Here is a 27,664-nt window from a genome sequence, read left to right as displayed (position 1 = left end):
GCATGCATGCACGTGCACGGTGTGGCATGACCACCACAACAGAAAGATATGGACACAAGATGGGTGCAAATGTATTTAGTTTCATATCCATGTGGACATGATTTAAGTGGGGGGGTACCTCACACCCTCTAGGGGGGTCCGGGGGGCATGCTCCCCGGGAAGATTTGTTTTTAAATATTGAAGTTAAAAGCATCAATCTGGTGCACTTTGAGAGCAACAAGAAGAGATCTATGGATACATCTCTCAACATCCATATGAAACAGAACTGTAAGCAGATTTTCTTTTTCTTTATGGATATTTTACAAATCACTCCCCTTTCAAACTGTATTCTTCTTTATTAATAACAACTTTGTTTTACTGTCATACAGTATTTTATACCTGTTTACTTTATTCTCTTATTTTCTTATAACTATAACGATCATATCAATAATAATAATAATACATTACATTTATAAAGCGCTTTTCCTGGTGCTCAAAGCGCTTACAAGCAAGTAAAACAAAATAACAACAGATAAATAAAGATAAAATAAATAAAGATGATGATAAAGATGTGCCTTTACCTCACTGGTTGGAGAAAAAGCTTCTTATATTCGTTAGCATAGCTAGCTAACCAGATGCTAATAACAACAAAGTTATTGACTGTATGATCAGTATGACAGATGAACAGATCGCCCACTGGGCTTTCAACTAAAGACACAGCCACGCAGAAACTGCGGCATGTGTACGGCTCCTTATGGGTACTGCAATTTCTCAAGTGCCGGAGCGGCGTTCTGGCTTTCTGGTGCTCTCTGTCAAAACTGCACCCCTGTCAGACACGTTAGGCTCGTGTTGTGTTCAAGGACCCTAATCTTGGCCAGGAAAAACAGGCACTCGCTTTTTTCTTTTTTTTTTTACGGTCTATATTTCTTCAATTTTTTTCTTTTTTGCGTGTGTTTATAAATTACCTCGAGGGCCGTACCAAATGGTCTCGCGGGCCGTATACGGCCCGGAGGCCGGAGGTTCCCCACCCCTGCTATAGGGCAATATGATAACGGAGGAGATTCAGTGCAGCTCCTTGATGATGGTTTGTCTGCAGCATGTAATACTGTAGCATTGGTACTGAATGTGTGTGCTGCTTGAGAGCTGAGAATAAATCAGAAGAGATCTGGCAAACACCAACAAAATGGCTAAAAGTGACCAGCTGAAAAAGGCCAAGTCTCTTCATGTAAAGGGTTGTGAAAAAAATCAAGACTGAAAATGCTGGCAAGCAATAATCCTCATCATGGAGGAATCTCCCTTCAGGAAGTAGAATACTTCAACTCCTCTCAGACTATCAGATAGCGGTGTGGTTATGCAACACTACCTAAGGAAAATTACCAATTTCAGGTTTAACAGTCACGCACCATACTGCTGTAAAATGACCTGAAGAGAGCCAGCTCCAGATACAGCTGCTGTGAGGGCTTAACAAGAGTGCCATCCTGTGGCAAAGTGAAACAACACTAATCAGAAGCCCCAGTCGAAGCAGCACTTCACTTCATCAGGAAACTGGGACGTGTTATCTTTGACTGAGCGCATCATTCAAAACGCTTGAAATGTTTGGATTTCTATTGGGGCAGTGTAACTTATAGTGACCCTAACACTTTCTGCTTAGTGTTACTACTAATTATGTATGTAGTTGTGTTAGTGTTCTGTCTTTTATTTGGTACTTGATCATGAGACTCTAATCACCTCTTAATTAAAATAAGTTCCAAATATAAATGTGCTCCTGTGCTAAAAATACAGCTGAGGATAAACCGCATGAAAGTCACATACTCATTCAAATACAGTGTCTCTTTTTGAGTTACTTCCTACTTACTTTGTGATGAAGACTGTGGAGTTTTCTTTGCTCTTAGTGAAGGTGATGGGGAGGAACCTCAGTGTGATGTTCACCTTTCTGGCGTGGGCTGCCAGCTTCTTTGCCTGTGAAACAGAAAGTACGGATATCAGAGTAAAGCATTTGATTACACTACAGTATTACAGCTGAAATCAGTTTATTCACTAACTTACTCACCTAATAGGGAAAACATTTTGATAAACAAATGGTTTTTCACATATTTACTGGTTTCAACTCAAGTTCTTTGTCTTCAATGGATATAAACTGAATACCTATGGGTTAATGACAAAAAATGTTGATTTGAGCTTAAGGAAATTATGTATTTTACAGATGAAATCTATAATTGACTCAATAAAATAGTTATAAAAGTTAGATAGGATAGCTCTATAATGAAAATAATGATTGGTTGCAGCCCTTAACATTATATAGCATTATAGAGTTTAGTATTCCTACACATGAAGATTGAAAAGCTGCAATGAGACCTTTCCTAAAACAGGATGCTTTTTGATTTTCTTTTTGCCTCAGACAGGCGGACATTTTAGATCAAAGGAAAGAACTGTAGGGGATTTCTCCAAGTATAAATACCAATCTGCTCTGCATCAATAAATCCAGCTGTGCATGTTTCATTAACAATTAAAGCAAAGATGAGCTGCACTTCTGGCCTTGTCTAAATATGAGAGGACAAGCCTTTTCTCTCCGGCACTCATGTTGCGTCTTCAAATTGTTGGGGCATGAGAGACAATAACAGAGATTTATCAAAAGCTATTGCAATACAAGGCTACTAAAGATTACTGCACTTGCTATGTTCAATTCCAAAGGCTTATCACGTGCCAAGCTGTTGTCTCTCACTGACAATTAGACTCTTTATTTTGGATTGATCTGTAGCCGCTGAGGCAGCCGCTTTCTCTGAAAATCCCTTCAAAAGAACAAGCTGCAATCCAGGCTAACAACTACCATGCTTTCAGAGTGACAGCTGATTCAGGTGAGAGCTGGCGGGGACACTCAGGGATACATACAATGAATGTGTTTGGTCTGGAGCAATCGCAGTAAGATGTCCATAACTAAAGCTGCAATTTATACAAGTTAAGCAATAAAAGCATAAAAATACAAATATTGAGATACTGCTGTAGAAATTGGCAAAGTGAGGTATTTCATATTATTGTTTCCATGTACGTTCCACTTATATAAATCGTATATAACAATAGACTGGTGACATGTATTAGAATATTATTTTGCTATAAAGGCAACATCCAGTTCTTCTTTTTAAGTTGTTTGGTTTTATTCTGAGAAGGATCTGCACTTATTGCCTCAAAATCATTCCTACTCAGAAACATAAAAAGAAATATAGTGTGGATCTTAGAAGACTGCAGCAGAGAAAGAAATGACCACATACCTGCACAATGGGGAAGATTAATCCAACGACTTTCAGAAAAACGCCAGTAATAAAGATGGCTTTCAGATTGTTTTTGATCACACTCCATGTTCTCTTATTGCACCTGGCACTAAAGCCTCCTTAATGTATGATTCATCCGATGCACCTCGACTTACGGCAAAGGAATGCGTTTCCTGCTTCAGTTTTGGTCGAATTGTTTTCAGCCAGATTCCTATTATTCTATCCCTGGGATTTGTATCAGAAACATATGTTTTACATGAATATATAGTCCTCTCCTTGCTTTGTGTGAAACGTATTCAGTTTCTGAAATGCTATACGTTTTTAAATCATACCCTGTATTGGAGTAATTACTATTTTAGCTATGATATGGTGCTGAGATGGATTTCCAGCACTCAGGAGAATGATCTTGGCTTAGCAAATATGAAGTGTTTCCTTTTTGCAAGGCTAACATATGAGCACGAGAAACAACAATAAAGAGAGGACCATCTGCTCTTAGTTCCTAAATGCCAAAACAATTAACTTCATAAATGTTATGACTTGAAAGAGATAAAACAACTACCTAATAATGTGGGAATGGTTTGTTCACACATGCAGCTTATTTTCGTTTGGTACAAAACAATCTTCAACCTGTTTGAGGTTTGAATTAGACAAACCAAGTGATAGCTTTGGATAGATGATGAAAACAATGATGATGTTTTTGGTAGTGAAAGAAAATAGTTTGGACATTTCATTATTGACCACGATCACTGCTTTCTACTGTATTCCCACAGCTAACAAGAGAGGTGGGTGCAAAGCTAACTTGTTAAGTATATTAAAACATTATTTACAGCAATTGTAACACGGTTGCCGTCTGCTGTTGCATTTTATGGCTTTTGGCCCGTTTCTTCGACCTGTTGATCAGTGGAATAGTGTGAAACTAAGACAAAGTTGCAACCGCTTGCACAAAATAAACAATATGTGGGCCGAGCAACCTCCTGAGGTAACCTTAGAGGTGCAGTTAAAAATACAACATACTTTTAAAGTGGAGCGAGGAGTCTGGATGAGCTTGTCTCTGCTGGCACCGTCTGCAAAGCGTCCTGTGTCCTCCAGGAGTCTGTAGTCTGCAGAGCAGGTAGGGGACAAAAGGTAAACACCAGTACCCAAGTAAAAAAGAAGCATTTGTGTTTGTATCACGAAACATTAATACAATGTGTACCAGTTTTTTTTTTTTATTATGCTTAAAGAAACACATATCTGCTGCCAACAATGACAAAAAGAATATTCTTCACAATTTTCTGGTACATTTTACTTGAAGTGATGATTGCTCTTCAATAAGTGTTTTTGTGTAATCCAGTAATAAGGCGTATCCCGGTTTTAATCATATTCAGGATATGTTTACATTAGAAAAGAGAAATAGGGTTAACATATCACTGCATACTGTTGTGGTGTTTACAAAAACAAAACAGAACTGGAAGATGAGTAACAGAAAATATAAATAAGGTATTATAAAAACGTATATACATGCAACAGCAGGCCAGGAGTACACACTAGCATATTCAGGTATCTCATAAACAGGATATGGTGTGTACATGCTTCAATTCGACAGTCAAGCTAAAACCTTTTTTTCTGTCATGGTAGGGAGTACAGAAGATGCTCACCATTTAGAAGTGTCATTTCATCAAAATGTGAGAGGGTCACAAAGGCAGATTTATTTCTAATTCCATTGCATCCCGAAACTTGCTTATGTTTCTTCACGCACAGCAAGCTGGGAAATGTACAGAAGCAAAATGTGTTAGACAATGCCTCAATTGTTTACAGGAATTTGGTTTGGCTTCATTTCAGCTTGTCTAGACAGTGCTCGAAGAACAGCAGTAAGAACACTGGACAAAGAAGGATGGAAGATAACATGCAAATGTTATCTAAGGACTGATGGTCTGCGGAACTGAGATGGACAAATATAAACCCATGCCTAAAGCAAATAACCAGCGCTGCACATGCACAAACAGTAGATAAGCTAAAGAGGTTATCATCATTCCAGAAAGAGTTTTCATATCTGGGTGCTAGGAGAAAGACCGAGGGAAAACAAGATGATGTTTCCTTGATTCAGACATTTGTGGACAACATGGATCAACTGCTGACCCAGACATAAACACAGCACCAGAGGAAGCTGGCAGCATTTTGGCTCCGCTTACTAATACCAATTGACACTCTTTAGCCCTCACAACGTTTTACTAAAAGCAAATCTGACAGTGTGACAGCAGGATCAGACTACAACACATCCTATCATAGTGATTCAAGTTTAACCCTCCTGTTGTCCTCAGATTTACTTTACACCCTTTATCCTCTGGGGTCAAGACAATGATCATATTCCACATTTTAACCAACATGTATGTCTCTGGTGCTTTAGGTATCTTAGTCAACTACATAAATAACCATTTAAATAAAACATTACCCCAACTTCCCCCCCCTAAAGACCCCTTTATACATTCAGAATTCCTATTATGTGACTATCGAAAAATATATAAATCACAATAAAATCTCACTGACTGAAATAAAATGTTAAAGTAAGATCTTTTTGATGTTGTTAAAGGACCAATAACTACAATGATACATTTGCATGTAATAGTCACCTCAATATCATCCTACACAATCAACACAAACATTTGTATATGTTTTATACTACTAAAACAGCCTGGGGTCAAATTGATCCCAGGGAACACTGATGCGTACAAAGTGCGTACAGGACATTTAAAAAAGATCTTCATGTTCATTTTATGTTTACCGATTAGTCCTTACTAAATTAGGAAAAGTCATGAAGTACTAAGCAAAATAAATAACGTGAAACATTTTTTTTCAAATTTACCGCAAGAATAACAGGAGGGTTAAGTTATTAACACAAATCTAGTAAACATACTCATAAAGTCCATAAGATTAGCCATAAAAAGAGTAAAACACATAACAGTTGTTTTTTTACGCTAACCTAACGCTATAGTGTTGGTTAGGCTACACATTTCAATCAGAAAGCTTCTATAATAAACAGCTTAGAATACTAATAAAACAAAAACTGAATAAAAGGACACCTACACATAACTCACCACATGGACATTTAGAAAGCTAACATTTGTTTTAGAAAAAACGTTTTGGTTTTGTTTTCGATATCACTCCCTGGTTCCTTTGTTACTTCAGTTAATGACCTTAATAAATATTCCAACCCAGCGATTCGGCACTTTTGACGGAGCGGAATTTTCAAACATCACTGAAGCCAAAATAATTATAAAAGGGGCTGTTATTTACTTTCTGAAAGATCCAACTAAAAAATACCAGGCATGGAAATACCCATTTTTTTTAAAGACAGGTATTTGGCTAGTGACAGACAAATACGGTAAACTCAGAAACTATGTCAAAGGAATGCTGAATGATGCCTGAAACAACATGCAGCCATGAGAGACAGGGGAAGTACATCCCCTGGTGCCATGACCTTCGTAAAAGCTTCAGCATCCATCACAGAATTTAAGTATTAGGCCATGAACGATCGCCATTATCTGAAGCATGTTGTTGCTGGACATGGAACAGTAAAGTCCTGTCAGTAAGAACAGAAACACGTAATATGTTGATGCACTCAAAGACAGAAGATATTTTTTGTAACTATTTATTTGAATCATACTTCAGAGATTTTAGTTTTTTTAATCAGAAAAAGCAGAACCTTTTTTGAGTTTTCATTAGAGATATCTCACACAACAGACAAAGCTTTTATGCTTCATGAAATATAATCAGAATCAGAAACAGGTTTATTGCAGAGTAGGAATTTGCCTCGGTGTACATGGTGCATACATAAACACAGTTTAATAAGATAAAATGTAAGATAACCAAAAAAAATATTATACTTTAAGAAATAGAAACATGCTTAAAAAAAAAAACTACGTGCAATATACAAATGCTAAGTAATAATGACGTATAAATAATATCGGTCAACTATTGAAACTAAAGTAATTAGTTCAATGGATTTTCTAAGAATGGACCAAATGTTGTTATTTGTTCTATCCTTATAGGATTATCACCAATAACTATGGGCAAAATGACACTTAAGGGATTCAAACAAGTGTCTATGAATCAGACCCTATGGATTAAGTCCTGTCACATGAAAAAAGGGGGGTAATAAGCGAATTCAATTCTAAAGAGTTGACTTTGACTAAATGTGTAACATGTCCACCCTCTCACATGTATAAAAAAAGACAAAAACATATTAAGTAGTAATTGTGTTGTTGTGTGTCACCTCACAATGTGTTAATTTGTCAGTAAAACAACTGCATTTCCTTGAACAGTGATCTCACCTGCAGGAGTGGGCCAGGCAGGCAGGACATCTGTACTTCGCCTCCTCTGATCCACACACTCCACATCTGCAGACAGACAACATGTCAGCAGAGGCACACACATGTGCGGGCAGTTTTACAGGTGAATTGTAACAAAAAGGGCGGGCAACAAAGAGAAAATAACAACCCACCTTTAAGGAAACCAGCATAACAGAAAAACATACAAACATCATTTGGAAGTAATGACAGTCAGTCATTAAAGTGAGGGCGTAATAACTCCTAGAAAAAGAGGAGTGTGCTAACGTTGTTACTAACGTTAGCTAAATAGCACATACGGTGTTTTATTGTTATTGGTATATGCTCCTATTCATATACGTATCATTTATACAATGGTGAGAACGAACACACATTAAAACCATCATGAAGCTGTGTGCTAGCTGAAGTTTTATAATGAATTCCTGTCTGTTAAAGCACTTACTTGCAGAGAGATATCTTTCTTTTGCTCGCTTTCAGCTCTTCTTCTTTGTCGCTGTTTTCCACCTGGCTGTCCGTGGTTGACATTATGTCTGTTGCTGGGACTTTTACAGAGCACATGAGAGAAGTGTAGCCGCACGTTGGACACAGCTCCGCGGCTTCAAAACAAACTGTCTTCCGCCGGGGACCAGCGGCAGCACGTGGAGGGGAGTTCCGGTTAGAGAGAGAGACCAGCTCAGTGGCGCCTCCCGGTGTTAGTGGGGGAGAACTACACCTTCATGTTTTTTTATGACCACCATGTAACTTCAAGTGTTTATGATTTCAACAATACTTGGTGTTTTTTCCAAGTTTAGTTCCTCACCTCAAATACTGTATGCATATAGAGGATGAGTTTATTGGGGTTGGAGTCATTGCAGATTTATATCTGTATAAGGAATGTGCAAGTGTGAGAGAGATTATTTGCACAAACCACATTTGATCAGCGGTTTCACTGAGTTACATGCATCTAAATATGTTCCAGTTTAGATAGAAAACCTATGCTAAAGGGATTGCCATAAGAGGCAAGTAAGTATATACAATGTACAATTAACATAACATTGTGTTGATCATCTTTCCCCAATATAAATAATATAAAATAAAATACACTTATCTAAAATTCAAGAGCATTTGAGGATATTTTACAAGTCCAAGCATTTCAAAAACACTACAAAACCATTTGTGGATAAAATGCTCCATTTATTTATTTTGACAACATATTTATTATTTACACATTTGCATCCACCTTTATCCTGCACAAACTTTATATAATTACACTTTGTTCAAGGTAACATAACTTAATATGATGAATGGGTTTTTGTGTAATCGGACTCTGGCTCTATGTAGCTGCCAGTGAACCTAACCAACCACCACTGACTAAACCAAAATGACAGTATGATAAACATACAGTCACAGGCGTGAACACACAAACACACCGTTAACACATAAATACTTTTTTAGACTGAGTTGTGATGGACCAAATAGTTCTCTGAGAGTATAACTTACTGTGGTACAGTAATGTGAACACAAACAAAAAAGGATATAAATAAACATACAGTATGCTGTCCATATATACACAGGAAATGTAAAACTCACTGATGAATCATTCTTTTTTGCAGCACCAATGATAGGTTTCCCCTGAAGAACTTAAACACTTAAAAGGAAAGGCTACAATAAAATGTAGTGTATCAAAAAATGGTTCATAAATTAGAAATGACCAAATGAACATAAGTACTTAGACAAAAAAAAAAATCTTGATGTAACCGGTACATACAACACAAAGGCAAAAAAAAACACTAATTTGGTATTAGCAACTATCTAGAAAGCAATTGACCAAGTAGAGGTAGAGCACCATCTGTCAAGATGTACGGGTCATACTGGGCAGGACCGCAGGAAGTAAAATCAATGTATCATATAGCCTTTGATAGGAAAATGAAATATCAAGCTGTCACACATTATGCACATGCTATTGCACTCAAAAACTGTGGATAGACAGTGCTCCTATGTAGAGGCCTGGCACGCTCATTTGGGTTAGGCCTCTGCTGTGGATGTCTGGGTGCGCTTGGGCGTGAGGGAAGGGTGTGATTTTTGAGGTTAGAATAGGCTGCTGCTAAGTGAGACCCTGGCCTGTGATCAGGGAGTGATGTCTGTACAGCCAACCTAAGCACCGTTTGACTGATTATCAATGAAAAACATACTTTTGTACATACAATTAATGATAAATATTGGTATACACCTCTCCTTTGGCCTTCTTGGCCCGGATGTTCCAGAGAGATTGAGTTCTTCCATGTAAGCGTGCTTTTGATTGTACATGGGACGGTTGTTGCTCGCATAGCGGATTCCAACACTCTGTCAGAGACACTTGCTCTTTGGCAGGCAGCTTTTGCAACAGCCTTGCATTTTAATAGTTCATGTAATTTGTTACAGGACAGTGATGTTGGGGTCAAAGGAAGCAGACCGGACCGATTTCTATACGTCGCTGACTAGTGGGCTGTGATGTGGGAAATTCCTGTATGTTCACAATCGGAAGCTGACGACTGTCCTGAGAATGGAAGAAGAAACGTGACTGGTGCCAGCTGCCATCTTGGATCTGAAGAAGGATGCGTAGAGGAGACAATACAAAGTGATTCATCTTAAATTTGATAGAATATATTTTAATAAGTATATTTCATAATATTGCAAAAACATTTCTCTGTCATGATCATTACCTTGCACTCGTCTTGCAGCACATGTGGTTCAAGTAGTGTGTCTTTCTCAAACATCTGTTTGTTCCAGCCCTGAAACCGTAGGGGACCGTTTTCTTGTTGTGAAGGTCCGGTGGAGTTGAGGCTGCCGGTGGTGCCGTAGGGAGGGTCGTTCAGGCAGTGGAGCATGATGCTGTGACTGGCTTCAGTGCTCAGTAAGTGGAGGAACTTCATTTGGACTTTCCCTACCCCAAACACCATCTGTGGTTGAGAAAAGTTGGACACAACATCCAACAAAGTCAAGCTTAAGGACGAGCCAAGGGTTTTTGCAGTTAAGTTAATAAATTATTCTGAATGAATCCCATTGTTGTGTATTGGTGCTAGGTTTCCATCCAAATTAATCGCACATTTTAACTGAATGAAGAAAATTTGAAAAACTAAATGTGAATTAAGGCATGTTAAGATTACTTTTATTCAACCAATAATAGTGTTTCTTTGAGGTAAAAAGAGGTATAGCAGTCATTTCATTTTTTCTAGTCACTGCGGACGAGATTATGTAATTTAAATTCAAAATGTGCATGAAGGAAGGAGACGAGAAAACACTTAATTGAAGTTCAAACAATCAACTGACATGGATGGGGACGGTTTACACTAAGCATTAAAACAGTCCTTTGTTTTATCTAATACCTTGACATATTCATGTTCATCTTTGTTCCACTTTAATGTTACCTTATCAGACGCCACTGGATGTACACAGGTCTGCCCTCCTGCGGTAAAGTTGCAGAAGACCTTGAAGGCATCAGAGGTACAGCCCAGGTTTGGATCAATCCAGAACCAACCTAACAGTTGGCGAAGAGAGGAAAGACGGAGACAGGAAATGCAAGGCAGGAATTTTATTAATAAAAAACGCATATGCCCAAAATCCTATCATCCATCCCCTCAGTATCATGTAGATGAGACTCACCATCTTTCAGCTTGTGATCACACTCGATCAGATCTTTACAGACACGAGCCGGGTTCTCCCTTGTGCCCAGAGGCGTTTTGATGCTCTCAATCACGCTGCTAAGGTAGTGTAAAGTCTTAAGGATCTCTGTATTCTGCTCTGGAAGGCTCATCTCTGTGTTCTGGTAACTCTGGTAGAGATCGGAAAAGACAGCGTTTGAAACTCCAAAGATCGATATTACACTTACAATACCAACAAAAAGTAATTGGTATTTCCTCGCAATAAGGAATCAAGCCATTCACCCCCTCAACTGCCCGAGTGCATTCGTGCCTTACCTGTGTCCCCAGGGCAGCATTTGACTCAGATAGACCATAGATTGCTGAGTCGACATACATCTGCCTCTGTGGATTTAAAGTCAACAGTTATAAAAGTTGAATATAATAAGAATACACCCTAATACCAAAGTAACGTAGTAAAATAAGTCTTGCATCAAAAAGTCCCTGACATTCCTTTCTTAAGTAGGGGGAAGAATAACACATTATTCCCAGCATAAACACTACGGATATCACATAAGGTGTATAAACAAAAAGAAAGATGTGTAGTTGTTTTTCTCGGTTCTTGTGTTTTTCTCGGTTCTTGTGTTGTTTTTCTGGGGAATTGTTCCAACAGGAAAAGGTCATTCAGATAGCAGAAAGCTTTGTAATCCAGAAATTCTGAAGGATAGGAAACGTGAATAGGATTTTTATCAGTGCCAGAAAAGGCTAAGCATTGATGACTGCCATCATCATTATATCATTGATATTTTTAAATCACTCCATAAGAGCTGGACAATTTTCCCTGCAACTCTATGGTCCAAACCTTATGTCTTTCACATGAAACTAAAAACAAGTATCCAGACTTCTAGCTGATCCTAACTACCTGTCTACATGAGTGACACACAACACTTACTGTTGGACCAGGAGCCCCAGGGGGTCCCTAAGGTAGGAAGAAAGAAGACAAGATGAGTGACACAGTGAAAAATGAGCCCAATGTGGTTGGTGTCAGATCACATTCTGTTAAAACATGTCTTTTACATAATGTAAGAGATAATGTACCACGAGATGAACCTTAGTGCTTTATAATTACACATATATAGAGTATGTGAACTGTCGTAGAAAGCTGAAAAGTGGTAGTAAGGTTAACTTACACTTGGTCCTGGACCTCCCTGTGGTCCTTGTGGCCCCTGAAAATGTGAGAAAGAAAATTAGTGTTAACATGATGTAATAATAATGTATTCAGTTTATCCTGTTGGCTCTGTTGACCTGTGAAAACACCTTGCATTTATACCACATTAACATGTGAGAGCTTTAGTGCAAACACACCGAGCAGAATGGGACCTAATTAACTTCTGGGAGTGATGATTCATTTTCTGCTTTGACCATGTGTCTATCCAGAATGAAAAAAATTGAATTCCTCCAAAATGCATTGAAGCAACTTTCAATTAGTAATGGTGGGGGCATTTTATGAAACACGCGGTTTCTGGTAATTCATATCCATAAATGTGAGAGCATGAACATCTGCAACATCATCAGTTTTTGAGAAAAGGCTAGAATGAAGGGGCCATTGTGTCCACAGTCTGTTTCTGTGTGATAGTGTACATTTGAGAGGGATTTAGGCTAAACCGAAAATCTTACTACAGTTTACATTACAGAGTGGGAACAGGGATATACAGTAGGAGTGAATATGTGGATTGCACTGTGGTTAGCCATGCTAATATTTTGACAAGGCATTTCCTCAACTGTGTTTACACAAGAGGGTCTGAGAGTTCTCTAAGGCCCCACAGCGAGACTGAACACAGCTATTTTTATTTTGACCAAAGTATACAGATCTGCAGTCACTTAAGGACAGTCACATAAACACAACAACATATGAACCCCAGCTAGCTTTCATGCATCTTAAAACACAGCCTTTGTCATGTACAGTTGGTATTTTATACACCCTCAATCTGCTGTGAAGGCGCGTCATGATAACCGGCCCAGTGAAGTTTTCTCAGTCTGACTCAAAGTAGAATCATGATGTAATTACACGGAATATAAGCATACTGTATAATCACACATTGAAAACCATTATCATATAATCAGTCTGACAGCCTTTTTTAAGGTTTGGTTATGGTCTGAAACAGATCTTACCATTTCACCACCGTTTCCTTTTGGACCCCTTGGCCCCTACGGAGGAAATATACGTAACGACATTAACATTTACTCAGTAGCATTGTGTCCAAAACTGTTCTCATAAACTTGAATAAGCACATGGCAAAACATCTCTGACTTCTATAGTTTCAAAATCATTCTCAGTTTTTACTGAATTTGCTGACCATTGCCTTGCAACACACACACACACACACACACACACACACACACACACACACACACACACACACACACACACACACACACACACACACACACACACACACACACACACACACACACACACACACACACACACACACACACACACACACACACACACACACACACACACACACACACACACACACACACACACACACACACACACACACACACACACACACACAAAAACAAGCAACACAAAACGTACAGGTTTTCCCATTGGGCCGATCATTCCTTCAGGGCCGACGGGTCCAGTGAATCCCTGACACAAACAAGAGGGTTGAGAATCTCAATTGATACATTCACAACCATGAGACTGCTTGTAAAAGTGTTTGCAATGTATCGTTTCCCACAAGACTATGGGGTATCCTAAGTGATCGCAACAGAACGTTTGTGTACAGAGAAGTTAAAGAGATCTGAAGGTGTATTTTAGATTCTTGTATTATTTTGTATTTTTCCCATTACAAATGTTTCCCATTACAGCATTTTGTTTTTACCAAGTGGTACAGAAAGCACTTTTTTGTTTATATCAAAACTTACCACAGTGCCCATTGGGCCTTTGGGGCCAGGGAAGCCTCTGAATCCCAGATCCCCATGCGGCCCCTGTTGGAAGAAAAAAGTGAATTACCTAACCCTGAAATTGTCATCTTATAAACGTTATGTTTTATCATGTTGTATATGATAACATTCTTACCATTGGCCCTGGAAAGCCCTGTAGACCAATCAATCCCAGATCTCCAGATTCCCCCTGCAAGCAGAAAAGACAACTATATCATAGCAACAGAGGAGCTTTGCCTTACACACAGTCATTGTGTATGCGTTTTGTACCATAATCACAGTATGTGCAAAATTCCCTTGCCATGACTTGTAGTGTTTACCTGTAATATATTATGAACCTTTTTAAACTCAATACGTTAGTAAAAATACTATTAATGAACAATGTCATTGTCTTTGAATACTTCTTTAAATCTCATATTGTCTAAATTTTTACTAAACTTCTACTACTATTGAACATTCTGAACAGCAGTTTTGAGCCATTCACCTACTGCTCCAAAGGACTGGCACACACACACACACACACACACACACACACACACACACACACACACACACACACACACACACACACACACACACACACACACACACACACACACACACACACACACACACACACACACACACACACACACACACACACACACACACACACACACACACACACACACACACACACACACACACACACACACACACACACACACACACACACACACGGGTTTATGTCTGATACTACAGTAGCCTCAGCCCACTAACACACACCCCTCTGTGGGGTTTGATGTCTGTACCCTATTCTGTGTATGAGCACTGTCTGAGTTCCAGGGTGGCATACACTATGTTTGTACAGTCAGTCATCCATATCCTCGTCAGCACTGCTTTCGGGCCAGCAACTTCATCGAGAAACTCTATTCAGTGAAAAGTGTAAAGCGATCGGACCCAAGGGACTGAGTCTGCTCTCTGTTTCACGAGCATCAACGGAGAAATCTATTGAGGGTGGGGAGGGCAGGGGATCCAATGTTGTTTCTTTTCTCTTCATTTTTGAGGAGTTACATAACAAAAGTGGAGCACCTCTCTTTCAGGTCTCTGGAGGGTGAGGATCTTACACAAGTTGGGCTTACCACTCGGAATGTTTCCATTCCTGGTCTCACCCGGATAAGTTGCTTCTGCACTCGGTGGAAAAGAGTCATGCACAAAGGCAACCTAACCCCCTGAAGCTATATTTAGAGAGCTAGAACGTAGAGTATATAAGCTTATAAAACCCAAGGGATGGTATCAATTTAACACAAGGAATGTAGTAACCTGTGTGAAAGACCTGCTGTTTTGTGAAACATTAAAAGTGAAATGTATCAATCTGATATCAAGGGTAGAACGAGGAACAGGTTTCACATAAGACATTCACACCGAAAGGATAATTTTTCACAGTTTTAATGTAAATACCGTAGTTAACTTATACTTGAATATTTAAATGTCGCTAAATGACAGTTTAGTTAATTATGCATACTGTATGTAAATGCCAATTATAAATCTAAACCTCAATTGTGTGCCTTTTAAAAACAACTTGCCACAATATGTATTTCACTATACTTGTTATTCAATAACTCCAAGCTATTTTAGGTTGTTTTCTTCGCTTAAATACGTAATGCTTGTATATACTCACATGTTGTCCTTTGGGTCCTTGGTCACCTGTCCTGCCCTGGTCCCCTGAAGACCCCTCCATGCCTTTGATTCCCGCTGCTCCCCGATCCCCCAGCAGTCCAAGTTCTCCCTGAACCAACAAAGAGCAGGAATTTAAAAAATAGTTTATACAACCAGATTTCTTTACAATTATGTTAATATTTATAATTTGTTCACCTTCTGTCCAGGGGGTCCTCTTTCTCCAGGTAGACCAGGAAGTCCAATCTCTCCCCTGGGACCTGGACGTCCAGCAGGTCCCTCTTGTCCATCCACGTTTTTCAGACCCTGGATGCATACCGAAGTTGGTGTCAATTAAATATTATCTTTGTAGAATTCAGAGTTGAATTGACAATTTTTTTTTAAATATCATATTTAGATATTCTAAAAATCTGCATTGTTTGGATCCATGTTTACAGCTAGCGTTCCAATCTTCCTGGTCGTTATGGCTTAGTTTCTCAGTACAGCAGCAGAATATCACAAAACCATCAGCATTGTGTGTTTGAGTGACCCTGTACACAAGATACAAGCAAAAAAGCTGTCACTGTGGTCCTGCCTGACTCATCATACTACTTCCCTGATGGCTCCCACAGGATTGTTGACATCCTTGTGGATTCATCTTCTTATTATAGACACATGTTTTTCCAAACATTTGGTCTACCTATGTTGTAAATGTATTATCTCTTCGATTTACACACGGCATCTATTGCACGTCTGTTATTCCTGGGAGAGGGATCCCTCCTCTGTTGCTCTCCTTGAGGTTTCTCCCATTTTTCCTTTTAAACTGTGGGGTTTTCTCTGGAAGTTTGTCCTTGTACGATGTGAGGGTCTAAGGACAGAGGGTGTTGTATTGTCATACTGATATTCTGTACAAACTGTGAAGTCCACTGAGACAAATGTAACATTTGTGATATTGGGCTATATAAATAAACATTGATTGATTGATTGAAAAGCATTGCACTAATCAAGATATTGCTCCATAGTTTTGATACCTTAAAAGTTCAACAGTCAAAGTCTTGCCAAGACTCATGAATGTGGTTAACAAAACAACCAACACATAAATATATGAGGAGGATAGCACTCAAACATTGCTCCTAAAGATGGGGAGATGAAGCAGGGGAAGAAAGGTATCTCCCTGAATCCTGAACAGTGAAGCCAACTGAAACTTCCTCTGGTCCTTCAGTGGAACCAACTGCAGGACCAGAACACATCAACAGGCTCTTAAACCTAATCTCCCCATTTTAAACAGCTTACACCCTACTTTTTGAGGTTGGAGCTTAAATACACCAACAGGGAAAAGTTATATATATTTAGTGGAAGACTATGGCAAACAAAGGCTAAAAGAAAAGTGGACAAAGCTGTGTTATATAATAAAAAAATGGAATGAAATTATGTTCAATGTTTATTTAAATATATTCAAACTAATTTGAAACGCATCGTACAGTCATAGCTATAAACCGTGGTGCTGAGGTCTGCTGGCCCGTCCTGGTTTACTTATTGACATCGTGCTCCTTAAGTGTATCCATAAGACTGGCCGCCTGTCACTGAGTGCTCTCTCACACCTCAGAGCTCGGTAGTTTCCTGCTCCATCAGCAGAGTGCTGAGGCAGAAGGGAGCGAGTGATATTACAATAACAGATTGAGTGGGTCGTTGCCTCACAAGTGGTGTGGCTTCTGTTCCTCCATCAATGTTAGGAGAGCAGATACTTCAGAAACCAGGTTTACTGGGTGAAGTCCAAACCTGCAGGTGCTGGAAAGCTCTTCCATAAGTAAAATCAGACACATCAAAATCAATTTGTAATTGACAACACTCACTGACCAAGCAGTTCAGGCGTTCTTAATCCTCTTCATGCGCGCTAAATGTGAGACTGTGTTTTTGAGGCTTGTTGATACAAATCAGTGACCATCAGAGTGTCCTGATGAAGTCACACCTACGTGAATCTTCTACTAAATGGCTATCCCAAGAGAGACTCCAGCACCTGACCTGCTCAGTACAGGTTGTCCTGTACTGCATTAATTTCTTGTTGCTCACTGTGAACATGCATCCAGCTGGAAATGTGAATAGAACAAAACATTCAGCAGATAATGAGGAAAGAAAAGAACACAATGGTTATGATGACTAATAACAACAAAGAGGATTCTGCTGAGACTCTGCAGCCTGCCAGCAGCAGGAAGGAAAGCCTAATTACGGTATATTTCTCACTATGGAAATACGTATTGTGAAATTGAAAGCAAAGGATCCAGTGGACCTCTCCTGCTGTGACAGCCTCCACAGAGCAGTGGAGATTAAACTCATGTTGTTAATAGAAGCAAGATGGGCATGTATCAATAGCTTTGTATATTCTCCTGTCTCCCCACAAGTCTGCTACAGAGATTTGGCCGAGAGTAAAGTGAAGGGAAAGTCCTCTTAGATGAAATACAATGAAATCATCTGACTCCTTCTGCGACTTACAACAATGTTACTGAGCAAGATGTTTTGATAAATAGCAATATAAAACCGGGTTCTTGTGTACATGAGTTTTAGTCCAATAGTCAGCTTCATCATTTTGAAAAGAAAAAGAGAAGCCATTCATTTAACCATGACTGCCTTTATGACTGACTTAACTGACTATATAAATGCTCCCATCAATTACCTTTCGTCCTTTTTTTCCTGGAAATCCTGGTAGGCCAGTCAGTCCTGGGGGACCATCCGACCCTGGGTAACCCATCATTCCTGTGAGTCCAGGTGAACCGATTGGCCCCTGGAAATTATACAAAACAGTAACAATTTGTTACTATCTCAGACAATGCTTCCAGGTTTCAACACCCTAATTCTCTCTCTAAAATCACCACTGTGGATAAAGAGATTAATTGCAGCAGACTTCAGCCAAAGGTTTTCTGCCAGGACTAAATTAAAGATCCATAACGTTTTTGGCAAACGCCCATTCATCATATTAACTTCTAATCGAGAACAGCAAGGCATTTAAGTTAAATGATAATTTTCTCTTCATTGCTTTCTCTGTCCTCTTTATATGCAGTAGTGGTAACCAATTTGTAAACATGCAATACTTTGGTGATGCTGTTCCCATATGCCAAGCTGCATTATCATGATCAAAAAGCTCAAACTGTTGATAGTGCTTTTGATTGTTATGCTGCTGTCGCTCTCTGAACCATGCATTTGGTTGAGGTGATGTGCCACTCACTTCCATGCCAGGAGTTCCAGTCAGCCCTCTTGCTCCAAATTTTCCAGCCAAGCCCTGGATTAAAACACACACATTAAGAATGAACCATAAATGGGTATTCACAAAACACAGTTATGTAAATCACTCGCCTCATGTGTCTTGTGGAGAACTGTTTCTGTACTTTCCTAATAATAATACATTGCTACTCCTGGTAAGCTGAGTTTATTTGTTCGCCCTTACTAAAAGTGGCAGTAGAAACATGTTGATGCTGAAGCCGTCTGTCATTTTTGCAGGGAAGTAACCATATTTAAAAATGAACTTTTATGTATGTATTGTCTTTCCTGCTATGGGGATTTACAGGGACTCACCGAGGCTCCTATCTCTCCTTTTGGACCTGCTTCTCCAGGGATGCCTGGGGACCCCTGAACAAAGACAAACACACAAACAAACAATAATATTTATAAATATATAAATCCATACTCAAAAGTGTCTACAAAATAACCTGTTGAAATAATGATGGTAAAATGATTCTATATATTTTTGAAAAATTCGAAACTTTTCAAATGCAATGAATAGAATAAACATTTTTGATCTTCCCTTTACTTCCCTTTGCTATTCATAGTTTATACGCTTCACTTTGTGTGGTATGGTGATTCAAATGGATGTACCAAAAATATTAAAGAGCGTATATACAGTACTATTATGATATACTACAGATACTACAATAGAGAAATGTAATGACTTACCGGAGGGCCTTGTGGTCCAACAGCCCCACGAAGTCCAGTGGTTCCAACATGGCCCTGGAAAACATTTAAAAAATATAACTATATTTTTCAATCTGATTCTAAATCTTGATGAGTTCTGAGGTTACCATCATTTACTAAATTCACAATTCCATATTCGTGTGTCCATCGGGTGTCAATTTCGGGACAGTGTGACGCGGGCTTACAAGAATATATCAGAGTACTGCACTCAGAACAGTTACACTAAAATTGGACCCAATATTCAGCAAGAAAATTTGTGTCTCCGGGGTTAGCGACTGTTGCTAAATTCGCTAAGTGCTGCAAATGCTAGCTAGCCATGCTGGGAGATCAGATAAGTGGGGAAGTTAGGGTTTACACTGTGGGCAAAGGTCAAGGTCACCTCTGAGACGAAAAGGTTTTCAGGTAGGGTTTCATTATGTAGCTTTAATGAGTCTTAGAAACAATTAATTGAAAGTACCACTTTCATCTAGCATAGAAGTAAGATACTTAAATAAAACTCTATATTATGGAAATGTTTTCAAATGTTTTGATTATATCCAAAGGAAGACTGGAGGCAACATTTAGGCTTAGAAACCAGTAGGGAAAAGAATAACAATGATAATGCATCAAAACTATTGATTGTAACCGTCAGTGAACTTAAACAATGTTTGTGTTTAAAATGCGTCATGTACAGACCACATTTGTAGATCCATTCACAGACTAATGAAAACACCAACCTTTCAAAATAACGTATGTTCCTCAGAGGCATCAAGTGACAAAAAGACAGACTTCATGCAGCATTATTTCTGGAATTGTGGTTATCCTCTTCAACATGTATTGTGTACGCTCACTGTACCTGAGCAGTGTGGTAATGAATGGAGCCAAAAGAGTATGAACAACAATCTGTGTTATATGTTTAATGGTTTTTTAATGGTTTTGTATACCTGATATCCTTCATCCCCAGGCTCTCCACGCTCCCCTCGTTCTCCTGGAGGCCCCTGTGTAGACACAGATGCTCACACATGAACACACATACTGTACATGCATACCTTCATTTATACCCACAAAGCGTCAATTGAGCTGGCCAACTACTTATAGACAGAGTCATCTCTCAGCATATTGTATAGATGTGACCTGTGCAACGGATCTTAACTGGAGTCAAATGGAAAGGCGCAATTTCACCCTGATCCTTATTTCCAGCCAATTTTGGTTGGGGCTGCAGTAAGACACAGACTGCCATTGTGTTGCTCTAGCTATGAACTCTAATACTGTGCCAACTTGATAATCCAGTACTACTCATATGTTAGGTTGCTATCTATACCTTCCAGTAACCCTGACAGTTAATGCAATATGGGCCTGTGTTAGTGGCCTAGTCAAGTGCTGATAAATGTGTCTCAGCATGCATGAGAGTAATGGTATAACTTTGGGCTTTCCCGCCGGTGCTAAGACTCTTTGATCAGTCCTGATCCTCTTTTGGTATTAGTCTAAGAACAGCTTTGTTTTCTCTTCTATAAAATCCTTTGGGGTAAATTAAGGTGAGCCATGGCCATCATCAAACTAGATAAACAAACAACAAATGCACAGCCATTTTCAGTTTTTACATTAGAACATTTGTGTTCAGTGTGATTTTCATTATGGGCAAATATTGGAACAGAAACCCAGCTAGGCAAACTGTAGCCAAACATTTCCAGCTTGTTCATACTAATGAGCAAAGAATATCCTTGCCACACAGGTTGATATTCTGGGTCCATATGCAGGTTTAACAACAGAAAGACTTATTCATTATGGTCAATCTGGTGGGACAAAAATGTGTGTACTCAGCGTAAAACTCAGGAGATTAACTCTTACATTCAGTGTCAATCCGGTAATTAAATGGCTTGGAATAAACAGAGTTTGTGTTAGGGATCAGAAAGGAGAGTTTAAAGGAAAGCAAGACCTACTGGTTCACCTAAGGGCCCTGGCAGTCCTGGGGTCCTATTGTCCTCCCCTGGATAACCCTGGAATGTAGCAAAATCACAATCACACATGGAGACATAATAGATTTTGCAACCTGACAGTGTGTTAAAGTACAATAACACAAAAGGCCTCAACCACTGAAATAATTCAATTTAAAACACTAGTTTGAGTGTTATATTACCTTTTCACCTTTAGGCCCGGGTGGTCCAATGGGCCCAGACTTGCCAGGGTGACCCTGAAAAAAATGAACGCAGATTATAACCACAAAGCTGCCAAACTCTTGCTGGCTACAGCATGAAAGAAAAAAAAACATGAGCTTTGCTGTCAACATATTAATCAGAACTGTTTAATGTAAACAACACTCTTTGAAGAGCAGCTCTATCTGTCACTGAAGGATTTGGGCTTTGACACACACTCAGAAATCACACAGCAACCTGAGTCAAAGGGGTCTGAGAGCCTCCCTACACAACCGAACACCTCTACACACACAAAAAGACACTAAGTGAACTTGAGGTGCCCCGCTCAAGTAATGCAATCTAAACCCACTGATGTTAGCATTGAAGAAGGTGTGGAGTTGCTAGAGTTGTCCACGTTAAATTCAACCTCTGCTCTTTTATCTTGCCAATATTTGGGTATTCCTTTCCTGGTATTCCAATGAATCAGTTAAGAGTTTTAGGAAATAAGAATAGCAGGCATGATGTTTACTTCACAAGACTCAAACCAGGATGTCTCGAGCACATGTTTGGTTCATAGCGCACGGCTCCCAGGGGAGTCGAGTATGATTGAACCCCCTTTTTGAGTTGACATCTGTATCTTAAGCATGTTTTTAAGTAGGCTTTACGTTTAAACAGCTGTACTTTAATAGCTTTTTATAGATTGGAGAGGAATCCTGGACTTTGTATAAAATGTAGATAATTTAGTATTCCTCTTTTGTGACATGTAAATGTAAACATGGTGAGATTTGCTGAGCCTAGACTACAGACCACTCAGGGTTTACTATGCTGTTAGAACATGACAGTACATATGTAACATAACACCACAGATGGGAGATACTCACTGTGTATCCTGCCAGTCCTGGTTGCCCTTCTACCCCCATGGCTCCAGGCTGACCCTGGAAGCAATGCAGAAAATGTCCTTACAATAAGACCATACATCCATTTGTTCTGCTTTTTTGTTTTGCTGCATCAGCTAAATACAACATTGGCCTTAAACAGGTACAAAGGCTATCAGTGGATGACATTAGTCCACAGACAAGTTTGTTTTTTTCGAATCTCGTTCCCTAGGATGTAACACCTGTACTCGCACAGCATGCCAGTTGCAGGCCATCAAACAGTAGCACTCTTTTTTTTAATAATAAAAAACTATTAACAATACTTTGACTTTATTATTTGACCGCGAAAAAAGGATGAATACATGAGACAGGAAGAATGGAACTAACTGGTGTGCCTCGAGTTCCCCGGGCCCCTTTCAGCCCCGGCTCGCCTTGCTGGCCGATGTCTCCCCGAGAGCCAGTCTCACCGAGAAGACCCAGAGGACCTCTATCTCCCTGGAAATAGACAGATTGACATTTGGGGGTGAGAAACAGCACACTTCATTGTGGGTAAAAAAAGTAGTGGTCCTTACCTTCTTTCCGTGCCGCCCTCTGTTCCCTGGGGGCCCCAGTTTTCCCTCGGGCCCCTTGAGCAGGAGAAACATGAAATGATTATCATAGACTTGACAATCCATTCTATAATCAGAGGCATTGATAACTGCACATGATTTATAAAAACCCACCTGTAGATTCTGAAACTACATTATTTTTTAAAAAGACATTATGAGTGGACAACTTTCTACAGAGGTGAATAGCTTCACAATAACATTAAAAATGACTATAAGGTTTGTCAGCTTACACATTTATAAACTGTGTAATACTGCTTTCTCTGAGCTGTTTATATGTGTGCTCGGAAGGGGTCTAATCTCATGACACATGTGACCTTTACGCCCCTAAAGACCTTTAGATAGGATCTATATTTCAAACGAAAAGGTGAGTTTGACAGACCATTATCACACAGTGCTGAAACCACAATCTAAGACATTGTATTTTTTATTGCCGTTGTAGCAAAAAGGCTTTGTTGAAGAGAAGGCTGACCCCTACTGGGATAAAGAAGACACTATTTGGTTCAAAGCACTTTAGTCATCTGCTTTGTCAGTTGACGGGGGTCTTAACTCTTAAGGTGTGATTTATCTTGCTGTGACGCATCAGCTGTATTCTCATAATCCATCAATCTGTGTTTGGGTCTAACATAAAAAACACAGTTGGGAACCAGAAGTACCCGTTCTGTGACTAACTGAAACTATCAGCTTTTTTCAGATATAGTTTTTGCTTCAAAAAAGGGACATGAAATCATACATATCATTGTTAAAGCAAGTCTGTCTCTTTTGAGTCAAACTGAATGATAATACAGACAGCAGTTTCTATTAATTAAGCCGCTCCCCCAGAGGAGCTGTATGGAAACATAAAATAAACGTACACGAAAGCCCTGTTTCCCAGGCCCTCCGGGTGGTCCTATGGGCCCAGGGTCTCCTTCTATTCCTTTTTCCCCTGGCTCTCCGATTGGCCCAGCCTCCCCAGGCTCACCCTGAAGGTGTAATCGTCACCAAAAAAGAGAGGTAGAGCAGGGGAAACTGAGTTAAAGACAGTTCAGTTATCATTTAGAAGGTTTAATAATACGAGGTTGATGGGTCAGACCATGCCTTACAGAAAGAAACACTTGTTATCATTTGCCACACTTGAAAACATGGGAAATGCATTTGTTTTTCTTTTTGATGACCTGAAGAAGGCATACTTTACTGAAAACTCCCATTTATTGTTGTAAAAACGCTGCTGAAACAAAACCATGACTCAGCTACATCTGGATTTCCAATAAAAAGGAGTGAAGTAAATGTATGAAAAAAATGTCTTGTCAATCCTACCTTGGGTCCGTCTTTTCCTTGAGGGCCGTCTTCACCAGTGGGACCAGAAAGACCCTAAAAAAGAAAATCCCATTTATACAAAACCAAAAGAATTTATATTTCAACTGTGAGAACTGTTACTTTGTTATTTCCTCTGCAATGGTTAGTTCTATGAGTTTAGCACCTTAGTAAAAGGGACACTGTTTATGCAAAAAAGAACTGTTGCTTACGTGTTGCTTGCGTGTTAGCATCTCAAATCCAGGACAAATTCAAGTAGTAATAACAGCTAGTAATAAAGGCTAACTTGAGGAAATACATTTTCATTTTTTGTGTAAACCAACCTATTACAGATTGAGACTACAAAGTACACAAGTATAGAGCAGGGATAACTTTCAATATCATCAATTTATGCAACTGTCAAAGTAATAATGGGGGATCATGTAAGAGTGTCTGAGTAACTTTACACCAGTCTTTCACTGCCCTCTGTGGTGGAAAGTTACAAGGCAGCTTTATATCTACTCACAGCTAATATTAATGATGGGCAATAAAATAAGTAATAAGATCATATAACATAATATGTGTAATAAGACACATTTGGTTTAACATGTCAAATTGGTGGGGACCATTTATGACCTCGGCCATAGCAGTTATATTTCGGTATTGTTGAGTTTATTTGTCTCTCTGTCAGCAGGGTAACAGAAAAACTACGGACTAGTTTTTCAAACTCAACACAATCTTGGTGGAAGGGTTTAACATGGGCTAATGAGGAACACATTACAATTTGAAACAGCACCAAATCAAGGGGAAGATACACAAACTATTTCACACTTTTCTCAACATTGCAAGATAAGGCATTTGACCTTGGTGGAGGTCTGTGCTCTCTGTGAGCCCTCCAAGTATGTGATGCAAAAGAAAATAGCAAGGACACCTTGTCTTTCCGAACTACTCCGTCAAAGAACGTTGAATCTAATTTTTTTTTCAGAACAGTAAGATGAGACTCAGGAAGTCAAAGTGCTATATACAGTATATACAGTATATATATAAAGGCCATCAGACAAAAACAATCTCATTGCTCTCTTCGAGCCTGGGTTTACACATCTCCCTGAAAATGAGGGTGAATAAATATACTGCTTGGTTAAATGTACCCAAACACAAAGAAGGAAAGGATTAGTGGGTTGTTTGCAGTAACTCACTCTCAATCCCTCCGGCCCCTGCTCCCCTTCAGCTCCTGGAGGCCCGGCATCACCCTGCACGAACACAAAAGACAACACAGGGCTGTCAAAACACATATGTGCCATCCTAGACTTTCACATTGAGGTTCATTGATACCTGAAGCTTAGTCAAAGTCAGACTGTCAGTTAGCTGTTGTTTCACGCCAAAGTACAAATTGAGAGGTCAAGGTCACAGCTTTTCACATTGCTGTAGGGTGGTTGGGACTGAGGCTCAACATGACAAATGTTGTGGTGGGAGGGGGGGGGGGGTTGCAAAAAATACTGACCTTTGACCCCGGCTCTCCGATGGCACCTAGTTCCCCCTCTGCACCAGGCACACCCTACCAAGATGACAAACAAAAAGGCATGAGTCATGTTTCATTTGTTCTGTATACATTGGAACTACAGTATAATACCCAATATCATGGACAAATAATTGCAAAATGGTTAAGTACTTCAGGTCCTTGCTCTCCATCAGGTCCTTTCTCCCCAGGGGGTCCTTTGAGTCCCTGCAAAAAAGATTAACAATCATAAAATGCCTTGAGGGCACAATCCTAATGATAAAATCATACAGTAGATACAGTATATTTGAGAATTCCACACTAGTACATAATAATACACAACTCTAGCATATAATGGCTACGTTTATTAAAACAAGTAGTGCAAGGTTGAATGTTTAAGTCTGCAGAATAGGAACATCTGAGAGTTCAGAATGCATGGACTGAAGATCAGCCAAAGGCAAGATGAGACGCATAACATAAACCAGGCCTCTGGTGTTTTTGGAACCTTCTAACCTAATACATATTTGTATCTGATTGTTTGACATTCTTGATGCCCTTGAGGGGTCGGCTAATTTCCAGGAATACAATTAAGTACTTGAAACCTAATCTCTAGGAGAAGCACAAGTTATGGTGTTTTAAATTGTGAGGAACTCAGAGAGAATATTACAATAAACAGAGACGAATACAAATAACTTCTTAACATTGGTGATTGTTAAGTGTTGGTTAAATAATTCAGAGCCTGACAGATTGTTTCACTGGAAACGTTGCTCAGAATAATGGTGTATTACAAATTACAGACAAGGTCATCAGAATGTGTGGTTTGTTTGCAGATTCCTGAAATAACCACATTAATGTAACAGTATCACTTACTGGTTCTCCGTGGGGTCCTGTCTCCCCGGAGTTGCCTGGAATACCAGCTTTTCCCTGGAAACACACACAATTATGAGCTCAGTGTAGTTTCAGTAATTCATTTGTGTATTCAAACAAAACAAGCATGAGAGTGCTTGGCTTTGGCTTCAGACCTTTTCTCGTCATTATCATCATTATAATTAGCAAGTTAACCACAGACAAGCTTACTACGCCTAATCTTTCTGCGTGTTGCATGCAGACATGACACGGAAACTCCGTCATTCAACACAAACAGGTTGGCTTCCCTGCTTCATATTGTGTTGCCAAGTTATGACAAGACACCCTAAATTGAAACAGTGTTTGGTCCAACAGTTGCAGAGACATTGACGGGTCTTTAGATGTGGGAGGTTGTGAAAGCTGGTTGTTATAATGTGCCAAAGTTTGATTAGATAAAAATGCTTCCACCAGCAGTATCACCCATTAGCCGGAGAATACATTGGTTAACGACTTCTTGTGAAACATTAAAACCTGTTCCATGATAATATAAACTCATAAAACATATGTTGCTGAGTCAATATGACTGAAAAGAAAAAGAAAATATCTGAAACGTCTCAGCTGTCTTATAAAGAGTGAAGCAGAATCAATTGAACAAAAAGGGAAAATAAAGAAGCGGAAAGAATTGTTCTCACATCTCACATATTGTGTATTGAGCCAGCGAGAGTTTATTGTCAAAGAAAA

The 27,664-nt window shown here is 39.3% G+C and overlaps 2 protein-coding genes across 4 annotated transcripts in view; both read right to left on the bottom strand.

The window, feature by feature from the left end:
• Window positions 1–8,207, bottom strand: part of znhit6 (zinc finger HIT-type containing 6) — a 42,617-nt gene extending 34,410 nt beyond the window's left edge. For 2 of the 3 annotated variants that reach the window (XR_013803910.1, XM_079658667.1), the window contains exons 1-5: window positions 8,013–8,207; window positions 7,556–7,621; window positions 4,883–4,989; window positions 4,260–4,345; window positions 1,835–1,938 (exon numbers count right to left, since the gene is read on the bottom strand). Coding sequence is in view for 2 of the 3 variants with exons in the window: in XM_079658667.1 (XP_079514793.1) it covers window positions 1,835–1,938; window positions 4,260–4,345; window positions 4,883–4,989; window positions 7,556–7,621; window positions 8,013–8,128 (479 nt within the window). In the remaining variant the exon portion in view is untranslated. The remainder of the gene's footprint in view (window positions 1–1,834; window positions 1,939–4,259; window positions 4,346–4,882; window positions 4,990–7,555; window positions 7,622–8,012) is intronic. The other variant, XM_079658666.1, reaches the window with a different exon arrangement.
• Window positions 8,208–8,719: 512 nt separating this feature from the next.
• Window positions 8,720–27,664, bottom strand: part of col24a1 (collagen type XXIV alpha 1 chain) — a 97,946-nt gene continuing 79,001 nt past the window's right edge. Inside the window, exons 32-60 of the mRNA XM_079693522.1 lie at window positions 26,948–27,001; window positions 26,252–26,305; window positions 26,084–26,137; window positions 25,779–25,832; window positions 24,607–24,660; window positions 24,165–24,272; window positions 23,278–23,331; window positions 23,093–23,200; window positions 22,712–22,765; window positions 21,836–21,889; window positions 21,639–21,695; window positions 20,643–20,696; window positions 19,702–19,755; window positions 19,324–19,377; window positions 18,977–19,030; window positions 18,428–18,535; window positions 15,976–16,083; window positions 15,782–15,889; window positions 14,258–14,311; window positions 14,104–14,166; window positions 13,772–13,825; window positions 13,339–13,374; window positions 12,357–12,392; window positions 12,119–12,145; window positions 11,506–11,571; window positions 11,192–11,360; window positions 10,957–11,066; window positions 10,252–10,488; window positions 8,720–10,133 (exon numbers count right to left, since the gene is read on the bottom strand). Of these exons, the coding sequence (XP_079549648.1) occupies window positions 9,987–10,133; window positions 10,252–10,488; window positions 10,957–11,066; window positions 11,192–11,360; window positions 11,506–11,571; window positions 12,119–12,145; window positions 12,357–12,392; window positions 13,339–13,374; window positions 13,772–13,825; window positions 14,104–14,166; window positions 14,258–14,311; window positions 15,782–15,889; window positions 15,976–16,083; window positions 18,428–18,535; window positions 18,977–19,030; window positions 19,324–19,377; window positions 19,702–19,755; window positions 20,643–20,696; window positions 21,639–21,695; window positions 21,836–21,889; window positions 22,712–22,765; window positions 23,093–23,200; window positions 23,278–23,331; window positions 24,165–24,272; window positions 24,607–24,660; window positions 25,779–25,832; window positions 26,084–26,137; window positions 26,252–26,305; window positions 26,948–27,001 (2,244 nt within the window). The 3' untranslated portion in view covers window positions 8,720–9,986. The remainder of the gene's footprint in view (window positions 10,134–10,251; window positions 10,489–10,956; window positions 11,067–11,191; window positions 11,361–11,505; window positions 11,572–12,118; window positions 12,146–12,356; window positions 12,393–13,338; window positions 13,375–13,771; window positions 13,826–14,103; window positions 14,167–14,257; window positions 14,312–15,781; window positions 15,890–15,975; window positions 16,084–18,427; window positions 18,536–18,976; window positions 19,031–19,323; window positions 19,378–19,701; window positions 19,756–20,642; window positions 20,697–21,638; window positions 21,696–21,835; window positions 21,890–22,711; window positions 22,766–23,092; window positions 23,201–23,277; window positions 23,332–24,164; window positions 24,273–24,606; window positions 24,661–25,778; window positions 25,833–26,083; window positions 26,138–26,251; window positions 26,306–26,947; window positions 27,002–27,664) is intronic.

The sequence above is a fragment of the Notothenia rossii genome (assembly GCF_949606895.1).
Source record: "Notothenia rossii genome assembly, chromosome: 1".
Taxonomy (NCBI): Eukaryota; Metazoa; Chordata; class Actinopteri; order Perciformes; family Nototheniidae; genus Notothenia; species Notothenia rossii.
The sequence above is the reverse complement of the archived record's forward strand: the minus strand, read 5'-3'. Positions and strand labels throughout refer to the sequence as shown.